General features: G+C 38.3%; 1 protein-coding gene across 6 annotated transcripts in view; it reads right to left on the reverse strand.

Annotated features, from left to right (window-relative positions):
- The window catches only part of VPS13B (vacuolar protein sorting 13 homolog B), a 382,095-nt gene that overhangs the window by 303,023 nt on the left and 61,624 nt on the right, over window positions 1-17,448 (reverse strand). For all 6 annotated transcript variants that reach the window (XM_048507301.1, XM_048507297.1, XM_048507302.1 and 3 more), the window contains exon 17: window positions 8,190-8,371. In XM_048507301.1, coding sequence (XP_048363258.1) covers window positions 8,190-8,371 — 182 coding nt within the window. The remainder of the gene's footprint in view (window positions 1-8,189; window positions 8,372-17,448) is intronic.

Consider the following 17,448-nt stretch of genomic DNA (forward strand, 5'->3'; position numbering starts at 1 on the left):
TGGCAAATGAACATTTATTCTAGTACCTGATATTTAGACTAGATATTTATCAATAAGTAAGATTACTTGGCTGCATAATTATTAGCAAGTAACATGAAGAGTACCTATGTACAACTCTTTTCAATGGCACTAAAGTTAGCAATTTCCTGTTAAATGGGACCAGTCTTTATCTCTAGTATACAGAAGAACTCAGAGAAAATGTGCCTGAAATACAACACAGACATTGTTTCAACTTCTGCAGTCTAAATGAATCACATTGTTATGCCATTGCCTTCCAATTTGAAAATACGTATACCAGATCCATACACTAAAGAACATACCATAGAAAGAAAAATGAGGAGGAAGAGGTGATAGAAACAATGGAAAACAGTTCCACCCAGTGACCACACAGTATGCGGACAATCTAAATATCCAGGTATTTGAAATAAAGGTTAACCCTTTCATAGGAATTTTTAAAAAAAACGCTGGAGGAATGAAAAGAGGAAATAAAACAAAGGGGAAAAATATGTTGGCTCAGCACCCCAAGAACGGCCTACGGCATATATTACAAAAAAGAGTCCTTGGAGCTCAATAGCAACTGTAGAAGAGGCTTCTGCATTGGAAGATTACCAGTGGTAGTTATAGGCTATATAAGAGCTTAGAGAATCTGATTTACCTTAACTCAAGTAACTGTACTGTACTTACTTTACTGAAGGAACTATACCACTCTCTCAGTATTGCAAAGCAGTTCTTATATGAGGCAGTTCTTACATGAGTTTTAAACAGAGGAACTAACCATAAGACTGTTTATGTTGAAAGGGATATACAAAATAGGTAGAATGAGAAAGCTAGTCCTACCCCATTTCAGAGGCTCAGAACTTGTAGGAATATTTTGTTTTTACCACTTAACAAGAATAAATCCTCCACTTGCATAAACCCAACTAAACAAGTGCCATTCCCGTAAACAGAGGACTTGCATCACTTGTAAATTATAGAAAAGCCATGTAATATATTACCTGTAAATAATTCAATTTTTCAGAACAGCAGCGTAAAAGAACTACAAGCAACGAATAAGAGTCTCAGGTAGCACATAGTACAAAACTCAGGAAACTGGAGAGACTAATAGATTGAATACAGAAGATATTGATATGGAGAAAATAAGAGATTTTTTTTCTCACGCTACTAGGTCTGGGAGAAGGTCAGCAAATGAAACTGATTGGTAGCTGATTCAAGCAACAAAAGACAGTACCTCTTTACTCTGAGCATAATTAACAAGTTGTAATGATGGCCATTAGCTTAGATCAGGGGTAGGGAACCTGCGGCTCTCCAGATGTTCAGGAACTACAATTCCCATCAGCCTCTGTCAGCATGGCCAATTGGCCATGCTGGCAGGGGCTGATGGGAATTGTAGTTCCTGAACATCTGGAGAGCCGCAGGTTCCCTACCCCTGGCTTAAATGATCTTAGATCCCTTTAAAAAAGATGTGAGAAGGTGATGTGGACAAAACTACCCATCCTAGCTAAATAGAAACTTTATACACATAAGTATACCTCAGAATAGCTTGTATGGCCAGAGAGGCTGAAGGAAAGTGAACTTGCGATTGTGAGAAACCAATTGCTGGGCTAGAAGGGCTTGGTCTGATCTAAGAGCAGAACTCATCCAGCAGAATGTAAGAAACACAATCAAAGGCGTAATATAATCCTTAAAGTTCATGCATTTTTCACAAGCTGTAGTGTTTGAACACTTTCAAAAGATAGTTCCATTCAAAGTAAATTACAGCAGTCAGGACTTTCTTACAAAGATCTGGATGAGTAATGCCAGATCCAAATCAGACGCAGCTGCTGAAAAACATCCTAAGCTACTTGCACAATGTGATGGCCCAAGAGCAACAACAAAAGATCCTATTTTTCTTACCCATCATGCAAGAACATTCAGTGGATAATTCCAATTTGAGAGAAAAGGCAGATTTTTTGCCAATTAGTAGTCAAGAAGGACAGAGACTGCCAAGAAAGTGGACTCACTCTGACCACACATCTGGCTGTAAGTAGAGGCAATTTATTTCCTATGGTTCACACACTCTCATATACCCCCTAAACAATTCAACACTATAGATTTACCCCAGTCTAAACCCAGTGGGTCTACATTTGTGTAAATCTGCACAGGATTGCACTAATTCCCAAAGAAGTAGATAATCTAATATTTATACCATATCTACTGTATTTATACAAACATAACTGTAAATGACTGTTCAGATGAATTACTGGTTTCATTTGTGAATATCTGGAAGAAGCCACCCTTATTCATAAGCAAAGCAGAATCTTTCAAAGCCATTCATATATCATAAAAATGAATTGAACAAGTATCATTTAAGCAGAAAAGCAAAACTGCAAGTGTCAGACTGCAACTGGTTGTATACCACTCATCATTTCCGGACCTGCAAGAGAGGATAATTTTTTGGCAGATCCCCTTCTCCTATGGCCGACCTCCAGTTTCCTACTCATACTGTTCCTGGAGGGCCCCATCCCAAAGGAGCAGCAACAGGAAGGGAAAGGCACATAAGTCACACACTGCTGACTGAAATCTCTGTTTTCAGTAGCATCCAAACGATAGTTTTCCTTTTCTCTTCTCTCCCTTTCTCCGTGCTCCAGATAATTCATACAGAACAGAATGTGATTAAGAAACGATACAAAGCAACTATTCAGTTTTGCATGGGAAAACTAACAGGTAAAGAAAGCACAAGACTAGAATGTCAGGAGACTTGGGAAAAAAATCAGTTGACTCAGTTTCCTTTGAAGCGATTTCCATTGCCATTATTTGAAACAGCAACTCTTTGAAGCTAACACAGTGGTCAGCATCTATGTTGGCTCAATACTATAGTGCATATTTCTTGCACAGAATTGCAAAAAAAACCAAACAACCCAGTAGTAGTAGTGGTGGTGTTTGGCTGCCACTTTGCAGTCATTTTAAAATCAGCCACAGGATTTTTCCAGTTGTGAACTGGAATATCTGTATCAGTCTTGGACATCTAGGAGCAAAAATTCAGTCAGCTAACTGTAGTTCCAGTAGCACAATCAGACTGCAAGCAAGGCAAGCTGCCACTGTGGGACTCTGTGACAAAGTTGTGCTCTTTTACAAAAAGAGTGGCTTTTTATAAAACAAAACACTGACGAACAATCTGGTTTTACAGAAGGACGTGGTCCAGGCCAAGGAACATCAAGAGCCACGAAAATAAACAACTTCCTCCCCCTCTCTTGGCTGGTGCAGGGTGCTAGCTGTACTTGCAGTGCCCAACCCTGAAAACTACCCAAAAGGCTAGTCTTTCTTCCCAACAAAAGAAGAAATCCTTTAAACCGTAGATTTAAAATTTTTCAGTAGTCCTTGCCTACTATTCTGTACACCCTTTCATTTTTGCAGGCTGCAGCAAGGCTGCTACGGAGTGCCTCAGAAATACAAAAGGGTCCTGTGCTGATTGACAGGCATCCTGCAGCCATTTCCAGCCATCTGAGAGGTGAGATATGACTGCTTCTCTGACACGGCATGCTACACCTGTGGGGACACTGCAGGGTAAAAACAATATACCAGATTAAACACAGAAGGCTAACATGGAAACCAAAACTCCATGGTATACAATGATCCACAGAAGACAACAAAAATGTTCACACTTTTGCAGGTTGTTCTCAGCCCAGCCAAGCCATTCCACAGAAGAAACCAATCTTACACTCAGACTGTATGTTGTTTAAAATCAAAACTTGCAGTGCACAAAATGAGCACCAGCTTTGGCTGTATGATGTGGAACACACATTCCAAGCCAGTACATTGGAAGGAAATGATTAAAACTCAACAACCTGCATTACAACTGAACTCAGAAATGTTTTCAAAAGAGGAGGGGGAGAGAAAGCAGATTTCAAACAGGGGCATTAAGAACAGCAAATCACTATATTTCAATCTTTTTTTCCTAAGTGGTTAAAGAACTATGCAGCAACTCCAAAACCCTTTTTATATGCACACCTGGGAAGAATTCTGAATCCTGTTACTTTCCTCAGTATTACCCTGATGTGGTTTTGACCAGATGTTTAAATGTTACAGCATGTACATTTTCTTCTCTTCTTCCAAGGCAAAAGGAAAATAAGAGGAATATTTGACTTCACTCCACAAGAGACCTATATTTAATAGTTTGGTGGTTATGTAAGTAAAGGTAGCTTGGCTAAGTCAATGTTGACGACATACAGAACGACATGATCCTAATGAGTTGGAAAATATTGACTCTCCTGAGATTTAACCAGATGCTACTGCGCTGAGAAAGCTACTGTATTATTGAATTTCATTTTTATGAGGTAAAATTTATTATTCAACCATTAAGGTATCCCACATGAAGTCTTGCATAAAATAGTTTTGTAGTTACTTTCTGGAAAGTAGATTTTATTTTAACTTTAATACATCATTTACATGAGGGATTCAAATGCCTATTTGATCACCTTAAACAGAGAAATTTAAGGTCTGCAAGCAATCTTCCAAAAATATCAGATTAATAGAACTGGACTGTCAACAAAATTATGAACTACCTGAAAAGGACGGGGAAAATGCAGTAGCAAATTTCAGCTTCTACAAAGCCTCCGTGCAACTGGGTCTAGATTTTTCTGGCATATTGATACATGGCTACAGCCAAACACTTTATGTATAATAATAATAATATTAGGAAAACTCCAACAATGAGCTTTACTAATGCAATTCTTTAATAAAAAATACTGACCCTATAAAACACAGATGTTTGAGATAAGACTCTTCATATACTGCTTATTTTAAGATGCAACTTAAAATAATTTCATGGTTATGGCTAAAAATGTTCATAAGTTATAGCTAAAAATTGTGATGAGCAACACAGGTACACACCAGACAGTAATATGTCAAAATAGCATTTTGTTAAATTTCTTTAAATCTATGCACTTTTCAGAATTTCATTTACACACACACACACCTGTTTTACATGTCTAATAGTAGCTTTGAGTGTTCCAAGTATGTTATATCACCATATCAGACATTTAACAACCATACAAAGTAGGAAACTATTTTTATATGGCACACGTATAGTTGTAAGGAAATGGCTTGACTAAGGGCAGTTCATGAGATCATGGCTCAGGTGAGATTCCAATCAGAGACTTCCTATGCTTGGTTTCCTTATACTAATCAGTATTTGATTATGCAAATCTGTAAAGGATACAGTTCAGTTATTGCATTTCAGCGATCCCCATACATCCTGTTCACATACACACAGAGTCACACCCAGAGGTGGGATCCCACCAGTTCTCACCACTTCTCTAGAAGTGGTTACTAATTTTTTCTGAGTGCCGAGAATGGGTTACTAAAGCAACCTCCCTGCCCAATAGGGACTGGAGGCGCGTGTGTGGGGTGGCGCCACTGTTTGAATCCCACCACCATCAGAACCTGTTATTAAAATTTTTGGATCCCACCACTGGTCACACCCTTTTGAATCTTATTAAAGCACATCTATTGATAAAGTGTTATTGGAACACTGGCAATAACTTTTATGCTATATTAAAGTTTACAATGATTTCTGACTTGTGACACACTTGTTCAGGTCTTGCACACTGAAAGCTATGGCTTCCTTTGCTGAATTAATCCATCTTATTTTGGGTCTTCCTCTTTCCTACCTCCTACAAATTTTCCCAGCATCACTGTCTTTTCTAGTAGTCTTGCCTTCTTACGATATAACCATCATTTATTTATTTACTCATTTAACTTATGCCTTTCTTACTGAGACTCAGGACTTGCAAGTTTTTTTCTGGCACAATATGATGTTCTTTCATAGTTACCTCATAGTGAAAATCTCGATCAAACAAGTTAGCATGACTAGATTTGGGATGTACTCAGGAAGCCTGATTCTAGTTTTAGAGGCAAGAAGGAAAAAAGGCAACAGGAATTAACCACTGAAGAATGGGTTTTGTTTAGATCTTCACCACAAAATGATGTCCAGAAGACATTTTAGCAAGCTATTTGCAATCAGAAGAATGCAAGTATGGTAATCTACCTTTTGATATTTCTAAATGCTGTATATACCTTGAAAAGAATGGTCACACCATCTACCAGTGATAGGAGGCAAAAGTCAGAAGACAGTACAAGGTTAAATTAAATCTTGGTACTTCAAAAAGAAGTCCTACAATTACACTGTCATATTTTTGGTTGAGTGGATGAGATGGAGAGATCCATCTGTCCCTACATTTATATCCCATCATTCCTCCACGTTGCTCGGGGACGCATAAATGTTCTGCAATCCTTGTGAATGTGGGTCATTTTGATGTTTGCATACAAAAATAAAGTTTATTTACCAGCAGAATCCAGTATCAAAAGAGGAACAACAAAATATCAGAATTCCCAGGACTTTCAGAGTAGCCAAGATCCTTTCCAGAGACAGGGAGAGTTCAGGAGGTCGTTTGGACTGGAACTCAAGCAAATAAGACCTCAGGCTTAATATTTTGGCGTTTGGTAACTTCTGCAACTTTATGTGTCATTCTTATTCTAAGGCCCTCAAAAGCTGAATCATAAGTGTCAAACTCGCAGCCCACCAGATGTTATGGACTACAGTTCCCATCATCCCCGATGATGGGAACTGTAGTCCATAACATCTGGAGGGCTGCGAGTTTGACACCTGTGCTGAAAGTGGTCTGGGCCTTTCAGTCTCTGAGAGGGCTTGGTCCTTGCTTTAGTTTTCCTAATAATTTCATCCAGATCCCATGACCACTGCTTGACAACCTCTGTGTCAGGTCTGCACCATTCCAGGCCTGGCAGTTCACAGGTTTACTCCCCAGCTGCAGATGGCTCAGTCATTATCATTGCTCAAGGCTATGGAGCCCTCCCTCCCTTGCTTGCAATGTAACTTGTTTAAGAGTGCTTAACATTCACTCTTATCTGCCTTCCTGAAGGAATGAACTGTCCGCCCAAACAATACTGTTATTCTCACTGTTCCCTCTGTCTTTCACATGCTGATATTACGGGAATGCGAGGGTCGGGGGATGTCAGCGGTTGAACTAGACTGTAAGTTATATAGAGGGGGTCAGAGAGCGAAACCCCACTTTCGGCTACCTGAGCCTGGGATGACACAGTACCAATAAAGCTCCTGAATTCTTCCTGAGTCTTGTTGATGACTGGAGTAACAGACCCTTACATTCTGTTCTTCTGGTATGTTGTACCCACTTTGACTAATGAGTTCTGCCTCTGACTTCCCACACGAATTCTACAAATGTTCACACATACTTATTTACCTTGATGGTGAAGCACAAACATACACATTCTATCATACCCTATCATTTATTGGGTGTTTTATTAGTAATATTTTTATTAATATTAATTTTGGTTTTTATTTATTCTTACTGATCACGGTCTTTGTTGTCTTTACTGTTTTAACCATGAGCTTGCTCCAAGCAAGTCTGGAGAGGCAGCACATAAATGTTACCAATTCAAGGTAAGTGGTTTGATTTTTAAAAATCCTATCTCTAGTTGAAATCAATATGATTGAGGAGAAACAGTTTTACACGCTTTCAATTAACACCCTATAATCTGCTCTGCAAAATTAGTTCTTCTGCTTGTAAAAATAAATTGACCATTATTAATTTTTCTTTATATCCAGAATGCCAACAAGTTTATATGGTAAACTGTGGTTTTGCTACTTTTTTTTTTACTTAATCTACAAGTCCTGCCAGTTTTAACACTTCAAAACAGCATTTGGGAGTCAACCTAATAATTTACTGTCTGAAGGAAAACAATATGCCTGAAATAAACACATCCATATTTGACCAAGAGGCTGAAGAAAACTGGAAAGGAACTTGAGGATAACATGCTAAGCAGTATGGTAAGAAAAATAATTTTTCACTGGTTCTGGTGGGTTTTCCAGGATGTGTGGCAGTGGTCTGGTGGATCTTGTTCCTAACGTTTCGCCTGCATCTGTGGCTGGCATCTTCAGAGGTGTATCACAGAGGGAAGTCTGTTTCACACTGTGTGTGAACCTGTTGATTCATCCTCAAGTTTTTAAGCATAAAGGTATTAAACCAAAAACTGTCTTCCAATTTAAACGTGCTTTAAAAGTGGGATTTTAAAATATACCAGTTTCCTGTGTACCAACTTGCTAGAAATAGCCACACATAGGGATACACATAACAAATCTACTACAGAGGCTATAAAAAAAACCTGGTCTTTACCTGATGGTTGAAAGACTTCATTCAGCAAAGCTTCATTTACAACTGGTGAATTAACATTTCCAATATAAGCCCAACTCTGCCAAATTGTTCGCAGTACAAACATCTGGGCTCTTGTTGCTTGAATTGTCAGGTTTGGGAGCTCAAAGATACATTCTTTCAATGCAACATGAGACCACTTGGACCTAGAACATGAAAAGTGATAAATAAAAGATGCTTAAATGCATTTGGGGTAACCGTCCCCCCAAAACCCCCCACTATATGCAGGGAAGAGTTAGTGACTTTCGCAGAACGTAGCTTTCACATTTAGTCATCACCCCAATATTCGTATTTAATAGGGCCACTGAATCAAAAACATTCTCATAATGCTCTTACTTCACTGACTTCACAAGTTAATGTACAGCTATTGTTATTAACATTCTATTTCAACAATTAAAAGTTAATTTGGATTTTTATTCTCCCTTTGAGACATAGATATGTATTTCTCCTCCATTCTGCCCATATTGTAAAAGGTTTCCAAAATGTAAAAAGCTGATACAATATTAAGCATTGAAGAACTTCCTGCTACTGCAACAATATGAACAGCAGCTGAATCATTCACAAGAGCAGCTCAACCTATATGATTATCTTATGCTCTTGGGGCAGAACTACGAAGAAAAGGAAGAGGAGCAGTTTGGATTTATATCCCACCTTTCTCTCCTGTAAGGAGACTCAAGGTGGCTTACAAGCTCCTTTCCCTTCCTCTCCCCACAACAGACACCTTGTGAGGTAGGTGGGGCTGAGAGAGTTCTCCGAGAACTGTGACTAGCCCAAGGTCACCCAGCAGGAATGTAGGAGTGCGGAAATGTATCTGGTTCACCAGATAAGCCTCTGCCAGTCAGGTAGGGAATCAAACCCAGGTCTCCAGATTAGAATCCACCTGCTCTTAACCACTACACCACGTGGCTCTACAATAAAATAGGTGTTGATGCTATTTGAATTTCTGTCTGGAAGGCCATGGTGGCTGGGTCCCATGGTGGCTCTGCCTGGAGGCCCGTGGTGGCTCCCCGGAGCTCCGTTTACCTCCAATAGCCTTAATACTGGACACAGTGATGGTTTATCAGCATCAACACCAACCCTACGAGGCAGATGTAATAAAAAAACTTTTTTCTCAAATACAAAAAAAGTGAATGTGATAATCTTTAAAGGGGTTTATTGGTTTAAAAAGCAGGGGAAGTAACAATAATCTATACTGAGGAATCTGAATAAGTTCATTTTGAAATAGGACTCATCTGATGTGATGTGAGCTACTGTAATGAACTAGTGACTTTTAAACTTACAGCTTGCACATAAAAAGTTCCCCAATGGCTAGTAACACTATATTAAATAGAAACTTTTTTTAACAATATGCAAATTTCAAACCTACTGTAGTTTTTAATGCTTCCCTTGAGACAAAGATATCAATTTTCAGCAAAAAGAAAGAATTTAACGAAAATATTACACACTCGGCAGCAGGACACATGAGAAAGTATGTTTTACAGTACCATGTGTGCAGCAAATGTTTCTTAAAGCAGTTTTTAACTACAACTGGCTAAAGATGAAACACTGTTATAATTGCATTTTTATTGCGGTACTTTTGAAATATAAACAAATGCTTTGAGACAACTGTTCTAATAATTAGCAGCTACCAACATAAGAGCAAAGAGAAAATGGGTTGGATTTAGAGATCTCCCTTGGCTAGGTGAGAACTTCTCCACGTTATCAGAAGGTAACCAACCATACATGACAATTACCATTATTTTTAAGCCAAACAGAACCGTATTGTTTACTGTCTTTACAATTTTGATTACTCACTTGTAACATAAAATTACTATGTGGATTAATTTTAAAGGTATTTTTAGAAGATATAACCACCCAAATAGCTGTTTTTTCAGCTCCTGCCCTTAAAAACAGATGTCTTAACATATGCCCATATAGGTAAACAGATTAAAAAGCTATCAATTTAATTACCATTCTCTTGAGTGAAATAAAACCTAGTGTAGCTAGGGAGATCTGTCATATACTAAAACTCAATTTGGAAAAAAAAAACCACCCTAGTATAAATTTAGGAAGATTATGTTTGCTATGTAGTGCCATGATGTGAAAAAGATTCTGCTCTGCCAGAACTATGTTAAAATACATTCTTGTTTTACCTAGTTTACTCATCTTAATTCAGCCTGGGTCAAAGTGTTTAGTTAAATCTGTCATATTGTTAAACTACTTCAAATTATTGTTTTTGGAGGAAAGCATGAATTGATCTGCCAAGCCAAGGTACAATATAACCACACCAAGCATGTTCACCAGCTTGCTATGAAATACTAGCAGCCTTCAGAAACAGCAACCCATTTCTTTACAATCAACACCTCCTATTGATTGAAAGAACATAGCAGTGAGCAGCTGGCTCCGCAGGTTTATACAGAGTCCCAAAATGTAAGGCTGGAACCTACCAAGTATTTCCAAAAAAATAATTTTTGTATTACTCATATCCTGTACAATAAAATCAGATTAGTTCATTTTTTCCAAAACAAGACCAGTAATCTGGTATTAGAACCAAGTGACTACTTTTAAGAAAACAGAACTGAAGAACAGCCTGGATGACTTTTAAGTCAGCACATATGCAAAGTTTTCCTTGGTTCATTTCAGCATGCCTATCTATAAGTTCCATCATATATCAGTTTAACTCTGTCAGAAGCCAAATCATTTGTATGGTCTTCAGCACAATTTCAAGGCATAAGTTCTATTTTTGTCGTCTCGAAAAACTACATGGGCAGCCCAATCCATATGGGGGTGGGTGGTGGGTGGGCTGGGGGAACAATGCCAGACTGTGCCAATGCATCTGCCCCCTCCACCATTCTGTATACTCTGTAAACAAATGACTGCAATTTACAGGATTTTGTGCTGACTTTTCACATAATGGTAACATGAGAAAGGAACTGAGATGGAATATTTTGTCCACCATCCTGAATAGTATCAGCTATAATCTTAATCTGGTATCACAGCACAAACCATATTTTAGCATCCACAACAGATATCAAGGTTAGACTGTAAATAAATCATAGGAACTTGAAAATCTTTGAAAATTTTCCAATATTCTACCAGACTTTTCTCTAGTCTTGGATCCTTATGCTGCACCAACCACAGTGCAACCAAAATTTTATCAACGGGCAGCCAGAATCTGCACTTTTGTTTCAACACCATCATGTTTTGTTTCAAAGCCAAATTCAGCCCTTCCCCTACTTGCAGAAGTATAAATCTAGGTGCATAAAAATGGCACATTAATTCCTCAATTTTTTGAGTTGGTTCCTTTCTAAAACCTTCTTCAAGCACCATCAAGACAGACAGAGTATGGTTTTTCTCCTGTTCTGCTTCCATTCATGAACTTAATTCTCCTGGATCTCTTTGGTATCTTTTGATGGATCAATTTTTTTTCTGGATCAACTTTCATGATTGGGAGTGGAAGGGACTGTTTTGTGATGGTCCTAGAAGATCCACCTTCAGAGTCTGGTGCTGAAAAATTGCTGCTCTGCCCCTTGGTCTTCAGGGTTCCCCAAGGTTCCATCTGGCCCCCATGCTTCCCAACATCTTTGTAAAGCCGGTGGGACAGGTCATCTGGAGATCTGGACTGAGCTGCCTCGAATATACAGATGGCACACTGAGCTCTATCTTGCACGACCAGAAGATCCCAGGGATGCTATGGAAACTATGAGAGAGTGCCTAAAGGCAATTTTGGAACGGATGAGGGATAAAAAACTGAAACTTAATCCTAACAAAATGGAGATACTACTGGTAGGGTGAAGGTCTGACCCAGGAAACAGGTTATCTCCTGGTTTGGATGGGGTGGCACTCCTCCTGCAGGAGCAGATTTGTAATGTGGGGATAAATAGTTTATATTGGAGTGTCACAAATAAATTGCCATTATATTACTGTAATCTAATAGTTTGATCTGATCTCCCTCTTTCTAGTCTGTATTTGGACATTACCTAGTAGTCATGATTCTGTGTGCATAACCATATTTCTCTCTTTGAAGATTTATTGTGCTAAATATAGAACAGTGTATAAAACACATTTCAATGGTCCCTTTTTGCCCCAGGACTCATTTTAGTTCTTCACAAGCAGGGAGCTGTTGACATGAGAAATCTGCTGTGGGGAATGATTTGATCTGGTAATTTTAGTTCTTCACAAGCAGGGAGCTGTTGACATGAGAAATCTGCTGTGGGGAATGATTTGATCTGGTAATTTTAGTTCTTCACAAGCAGGGAGCTGTTGACATGAGAAATCTGCTGTGGGGAATGATTTGGGCTGCAAAATCAAATATTTTTGTTAAAAGACTGGTTCTTCAGAACATTCAGATGATGTCATCTGGTTTTAATTATTATTAATTTTTAATCAATAAATTAGTTCAAGAACCTGATTATGAAACTGAATCAAGAATATGATCCCTTGGCTATAACTGGTTAACTAGATGACTGGCATCCTTGCCATTGTGAAAGATATTTAAAATGTTTTGTTACATCTGCACATTTAGAATCCTTGTTACAAAGAATACTACATGATCACAATGCATATAAAGGCCAAAGGAGGAAAAATTATTGTAACTCTATCTACTATATGAGAGCAGAGAAGAAAATCCAAGACTACATGGGGGGGGAAAAAACCTGGAATCAGAGGACGGGCAAGTTGTCTTTTTTTCTGGGCTTGAGTCCAGCAACAACAAGCAAAGGATGACTATACTGCTGAGCTAAAAATTTCTGAATGAGTACTGGAACAAACCCAATTAGTGCTCCAACCTTTGTCCGAAAGTACTGAAGACCATCTTAGTTTGGGAATTCTTTTTTAAAAAACAATTTAAATTATTGTTCTAAACATCAAAAAACTTATAAAACCATATCACACAGCTGAATGCAATAGTAATCAAATATTAAACAACCAATTTACCTATCAGTCAGCTATCTCTGAAACTCAAGGGTAAAGAGTGTCTAATAATTTCATTGTATATCATAAGTCAAATCATACCTATCAACTGTTTTTTTCAAAAAATATATAGGAAATATAAATTGAGTAGACTCCTCTGGTTTAACTCTATTCCAGTAGATTATAAATGGATACCATCTTTGCACAAAGAAAGCTTGTGGGTGTTTCCCCTGCCTTTTCAGTTGTTTGCAAACTACTATATATCCATTTTCATAATCAGCCAGCACTTCCAGAACCACATATCTATAGGGAAGTGATGGCGAACCTATGGCACAGATGCCAGAGGTGGCACTCGGAGCCCTCTCTGTGGGCATGCGCACAGAGAGGTCGTAATGTGGGGGGCAGAAAATCACCCCCCCACACACACAAACACAGCTAGGCTGGCCTGGGCTACTGAGCACGACATGCGCGCACTGCGGTGAGGAAGGAGAACTCGGCTGGTGGGCCTGGTGACTGTGCTCTGGATGGCTACTGCCCAAGGGGGGGGGGGCACAGATGAGGCAGAGATGCTAGCGGGACTTGCTGGAGGCTACAGCAGGCTGGCCCCTGCTCGAGAGGGTGGGACAGAGGAAGAGGGAGCCAACTGTTTTTTTCTAAACTAAAACCTCAGGATTCAGGTTAAATTGCCGGGTTGGCACTTTGCGATAAATAAGTGGGGGTTGGGTTGCAATTTGGGCACTCAGCCTCAAAAAGGTTCGCCATCACTGCTATAGGGGGAGCACTGGTTTGTTACAAGTATTTTGCAATTAGTAGCCATGCAGCAGTAATCGTATTTCTCAAAATGTATCCATGCTTTTCCCCCCAATGATTCTTCCATTTAATCAAATAAAATAGTCATTGGAGCATATTTTATATTTCACGCTGCTATCTTTACTCAAGACTTTACATATTTCAGCCAGAGTTCACTTACAATAGGACAAGCAATAGGGAAAAGAGGAAACAAATTCAACCCAAACTCAATATATACTATTCACAAAAGTTAAGTTACATAAATAAAAACAACCAAATATTTATTATAAAGTGTAAACAAATAAACCACTTAAAGACACTACATGTCTAAAATGCAACTTTCTAGTTTTATAGAAACTAACAGTACAACATACACAGTTAAGGTCAATATCAAGTTACAACCTAAAACCAAGTGCATTTCAGCCTCGAAGACCCTCCTTAGTGGTCAAAATTAAACAGTTTTCTAACACACACATTTCAGAAAGAAATATATTTTAATCAAAGCCAGATATTCCTATCTGGAAAAAAAATTAAAAGAAACATTGTAAATTTATCCCAAATTTGGTCATTTCTACTTCTTATCCAAAAATGCACAAAATAATGTACCTTTAACATTGTGGAGTACGATATAAATACAAGCCAGGCCATAGATTCCTTCACATGATTCCTGCACTCACACAATGGTCCTCACAGATGTTAAATTTAAAAGGTAAAAATTATGCATAAACCACATTATTTAAGTAATCAATCCAGAAGTTATATATTTTCCACAATTTCTGAGTGTGAGTTTCCTCAGTAAGCAATAAAAAACAATTGGTACATAAGATGTAGAATCAGCTATCTCTATACACATCTACATAGTCTATGATGGGAAGGAGGAAAAAGTGGGAGTGAACTCTAGGCAAGAAGGGAGAGCCAGGGGAGAAAAAAGGGGAAAAAATTATGAAGCAGGCTACAAACTTGGAATCCTTTTCACTTAGGCCACTTCCGCACATGAAGAATAATGCACTTTCAGTCCACTTTCACAACTGTTTGCAAGTAGATTTTGCTGCTTCGCACAGTAAAATTCAGTAGCAAAGTGCATTGAAAGTGGATTAAAAGTGCATTATTCTGCATGTGCAGAAGGGGCCTATGATACAGTACATCTAGTCCATTTCTTCATTAAATTCCCTTGATGTCAACATCTGGAGATGGTGAGTCCCATAACCAGGCTTAAACAGTGGTGGGATCCAAAAATTTTAATAACAGGTTCCGATGGTGGTGGGATTCAAACAGTGGCGGCGCCGCACACACACACCTCCAGTCCCTATTGGGCAGGGAGGTTGCTTTAGTAACCCCTTCTCGGCACTCAGAAAAAATTAGTAACCACTTCTAGAGATGGTGAGAACTGGTTGGATCCCACCTCTGGGCTTAAACCCAGACTGAAGATCCTCAGACTCACACTCTCCCATTCCCTCCTTTCATGTGCTGTTCGGGTATCTAAGGCCTCTGGCTCAAACAAACCTTTGTCCGCAAACTAGAATAAAACTGTGACTTAATACTTGCTTGTAGGTGACAAGCCAAAGTATGTTCTTTTGTCTAATTTGGATATCATGGCCAACAATGTTTTGTTGGGAATCAGGAAGTCCTTAATATCGAAGCTACATTTGAGGGAAGAGCAAGGAAAATGGACTTCGGAAGCTTGTTCTTGGATGAAGAACCATGGTTCTCACTGAATCTGAAATACAGGCATACCCTACATTTCTATGCATACACATATATTCACATAGCAATCAGATTAATTTTGAAAGAGATTAATGATATTGTGTAATCTGCAGCACTTGTTTGCACTGTCTGCTCCATCAGCATTTTTTTAAGTTTCCTACTTTCTGATGGCCAATCACATGTGACATATTACTTTGTCCTAAAAAGCAACTGTTGATGCTTACTTTTAATGTTTTTGAGGCATTTGTACACTGCTTCTCCTTTACAACTCAAAGCAGTTTCCAAAAAGTGTCCTAAAACCATTCTTAAATAATTCTTTTCTTCCATAGCTACTTTAAGGCCTTGTGTGAAAATAAAAGGTGCTCATACTGTGCTTGTGTTCCTTTACCTATAATAGCAATTAAATTACTCTGGAAGAGCCAGTTTTGACTAGGGAAATAGTGCAGAGGAGAACAGTTAATTCCCCCTTCCACAGTGCCATGGCCCTTTTCCATCTTAGTCCCCAACCCCAAATGCATTTTAGGGCTAAATGTTATGTCTGGAGTTCCAATCACAGAACTCCAGAGTTGCATGTACTTAAGTAGCCAATTTTATAGTGGTATTTCCTACTACTGATTTCAATGCTTCAGTTGATATTGCCATCTCTAATGATGTTATTACATCTAAGCAATGAAGTATGTTACCTAAAGTTCTTCAAATACAGTTTGAAAAGTGCAAATATTATAGTAATACCATATATTGGATATATATAATTTGGGTATTACTTTTAAACTAGAAAAATGAAAGCCACTTTGCAGATTTATGTCAGAAATAAAGTTGAGATTTTCACTACTAACGCAAAACACACTACCTAGGGGATTCCATAACAGTTCATAAAATGCCTTTGTTTTTAAAAACTATGGCCTGTTGTGTATATAGAACATATGTATGATGAGATGTGTGTACTTCAAGCACCTCTGGAATGTGAAATCTCAAAATCCAAATAAAGCAGGTGGTATAATTTAAAAGAGAAAGAGAGAGAGAGCAGAAGCTTAATGACATTACCAGGTTATTCTACCAGACTAGTTCCCACTCACTGCATGACTTCAATGCAGCTCTCAGTCCTCACACTGATTTCGATTTAGTTCAAGTGCTATTTGATGCATTTCATCTGGAGTTTTATTCACTTCATACACACTTCATTTAACAATGCGGCTGCTGCACTCATTTATTTCTACTTCATTACCCTCAAATTATTTTTATTGAGATTCGTAGCATAAATTAATATTTTTGTAATAAAATCATGAACAAAACAAAGTTCAAAGGCAAGGATTTAATCCAGTTTAATCATTAAGACACTACTGCCAAAAATATTTATTTTATTTCTTTTTTATATATTAACACTGTTTACTTTTATTTACCTCAACATCTGTTCTAGCTCAGGTATACATCACCTTATTGTGCCATATATTATAGTTGGAAAATATAAATACAAAAAAAAAAGATCAATAATGATATATTTTCAGCATGTCTTGGATAATACATATTGGGTACATCTGAAGTACAAGGACACTTTGGCTTGGACCTGAACTATGAGAACCTGAACTCTGTGGAATGAGGCCTGTCAGGCTTCCTTCCCAAGGCATTCTCTTACACTCCCCCAAAAGTTACTTTTGATAACTGGAGGACCTTCTGGAGTAAGAATATCACTCAAAAACAATGGAGAAACAGGAAAAAGCCGCAGGCTTTCCTCTTGTCCTTCCATTTGCACAATGGCATGTATGAATGGTGGTCGAAAAAGTGCTTAAATCACAGCTCATTTTTGGCAACCCTGTAGGGCAGTGGTGGCAAACCTTTTCGA

Source organism: Sphaerodactylus townsendi, linkage group LG09 (genome assembly GCF_021028975.2).
Source record: "Sphaerodactylus townsendi isolate TG3544 linkage group LG09, MPM_Stown_v2.3, whole genome shotgun sequence".
Lineage (NCBI taxonomy): Eukaryota > Metazoa > Chordata > Lepidosauria > Squamata > Sphaerodactylidae > Sphaerodactylus > Sphaerodactylus townsendi.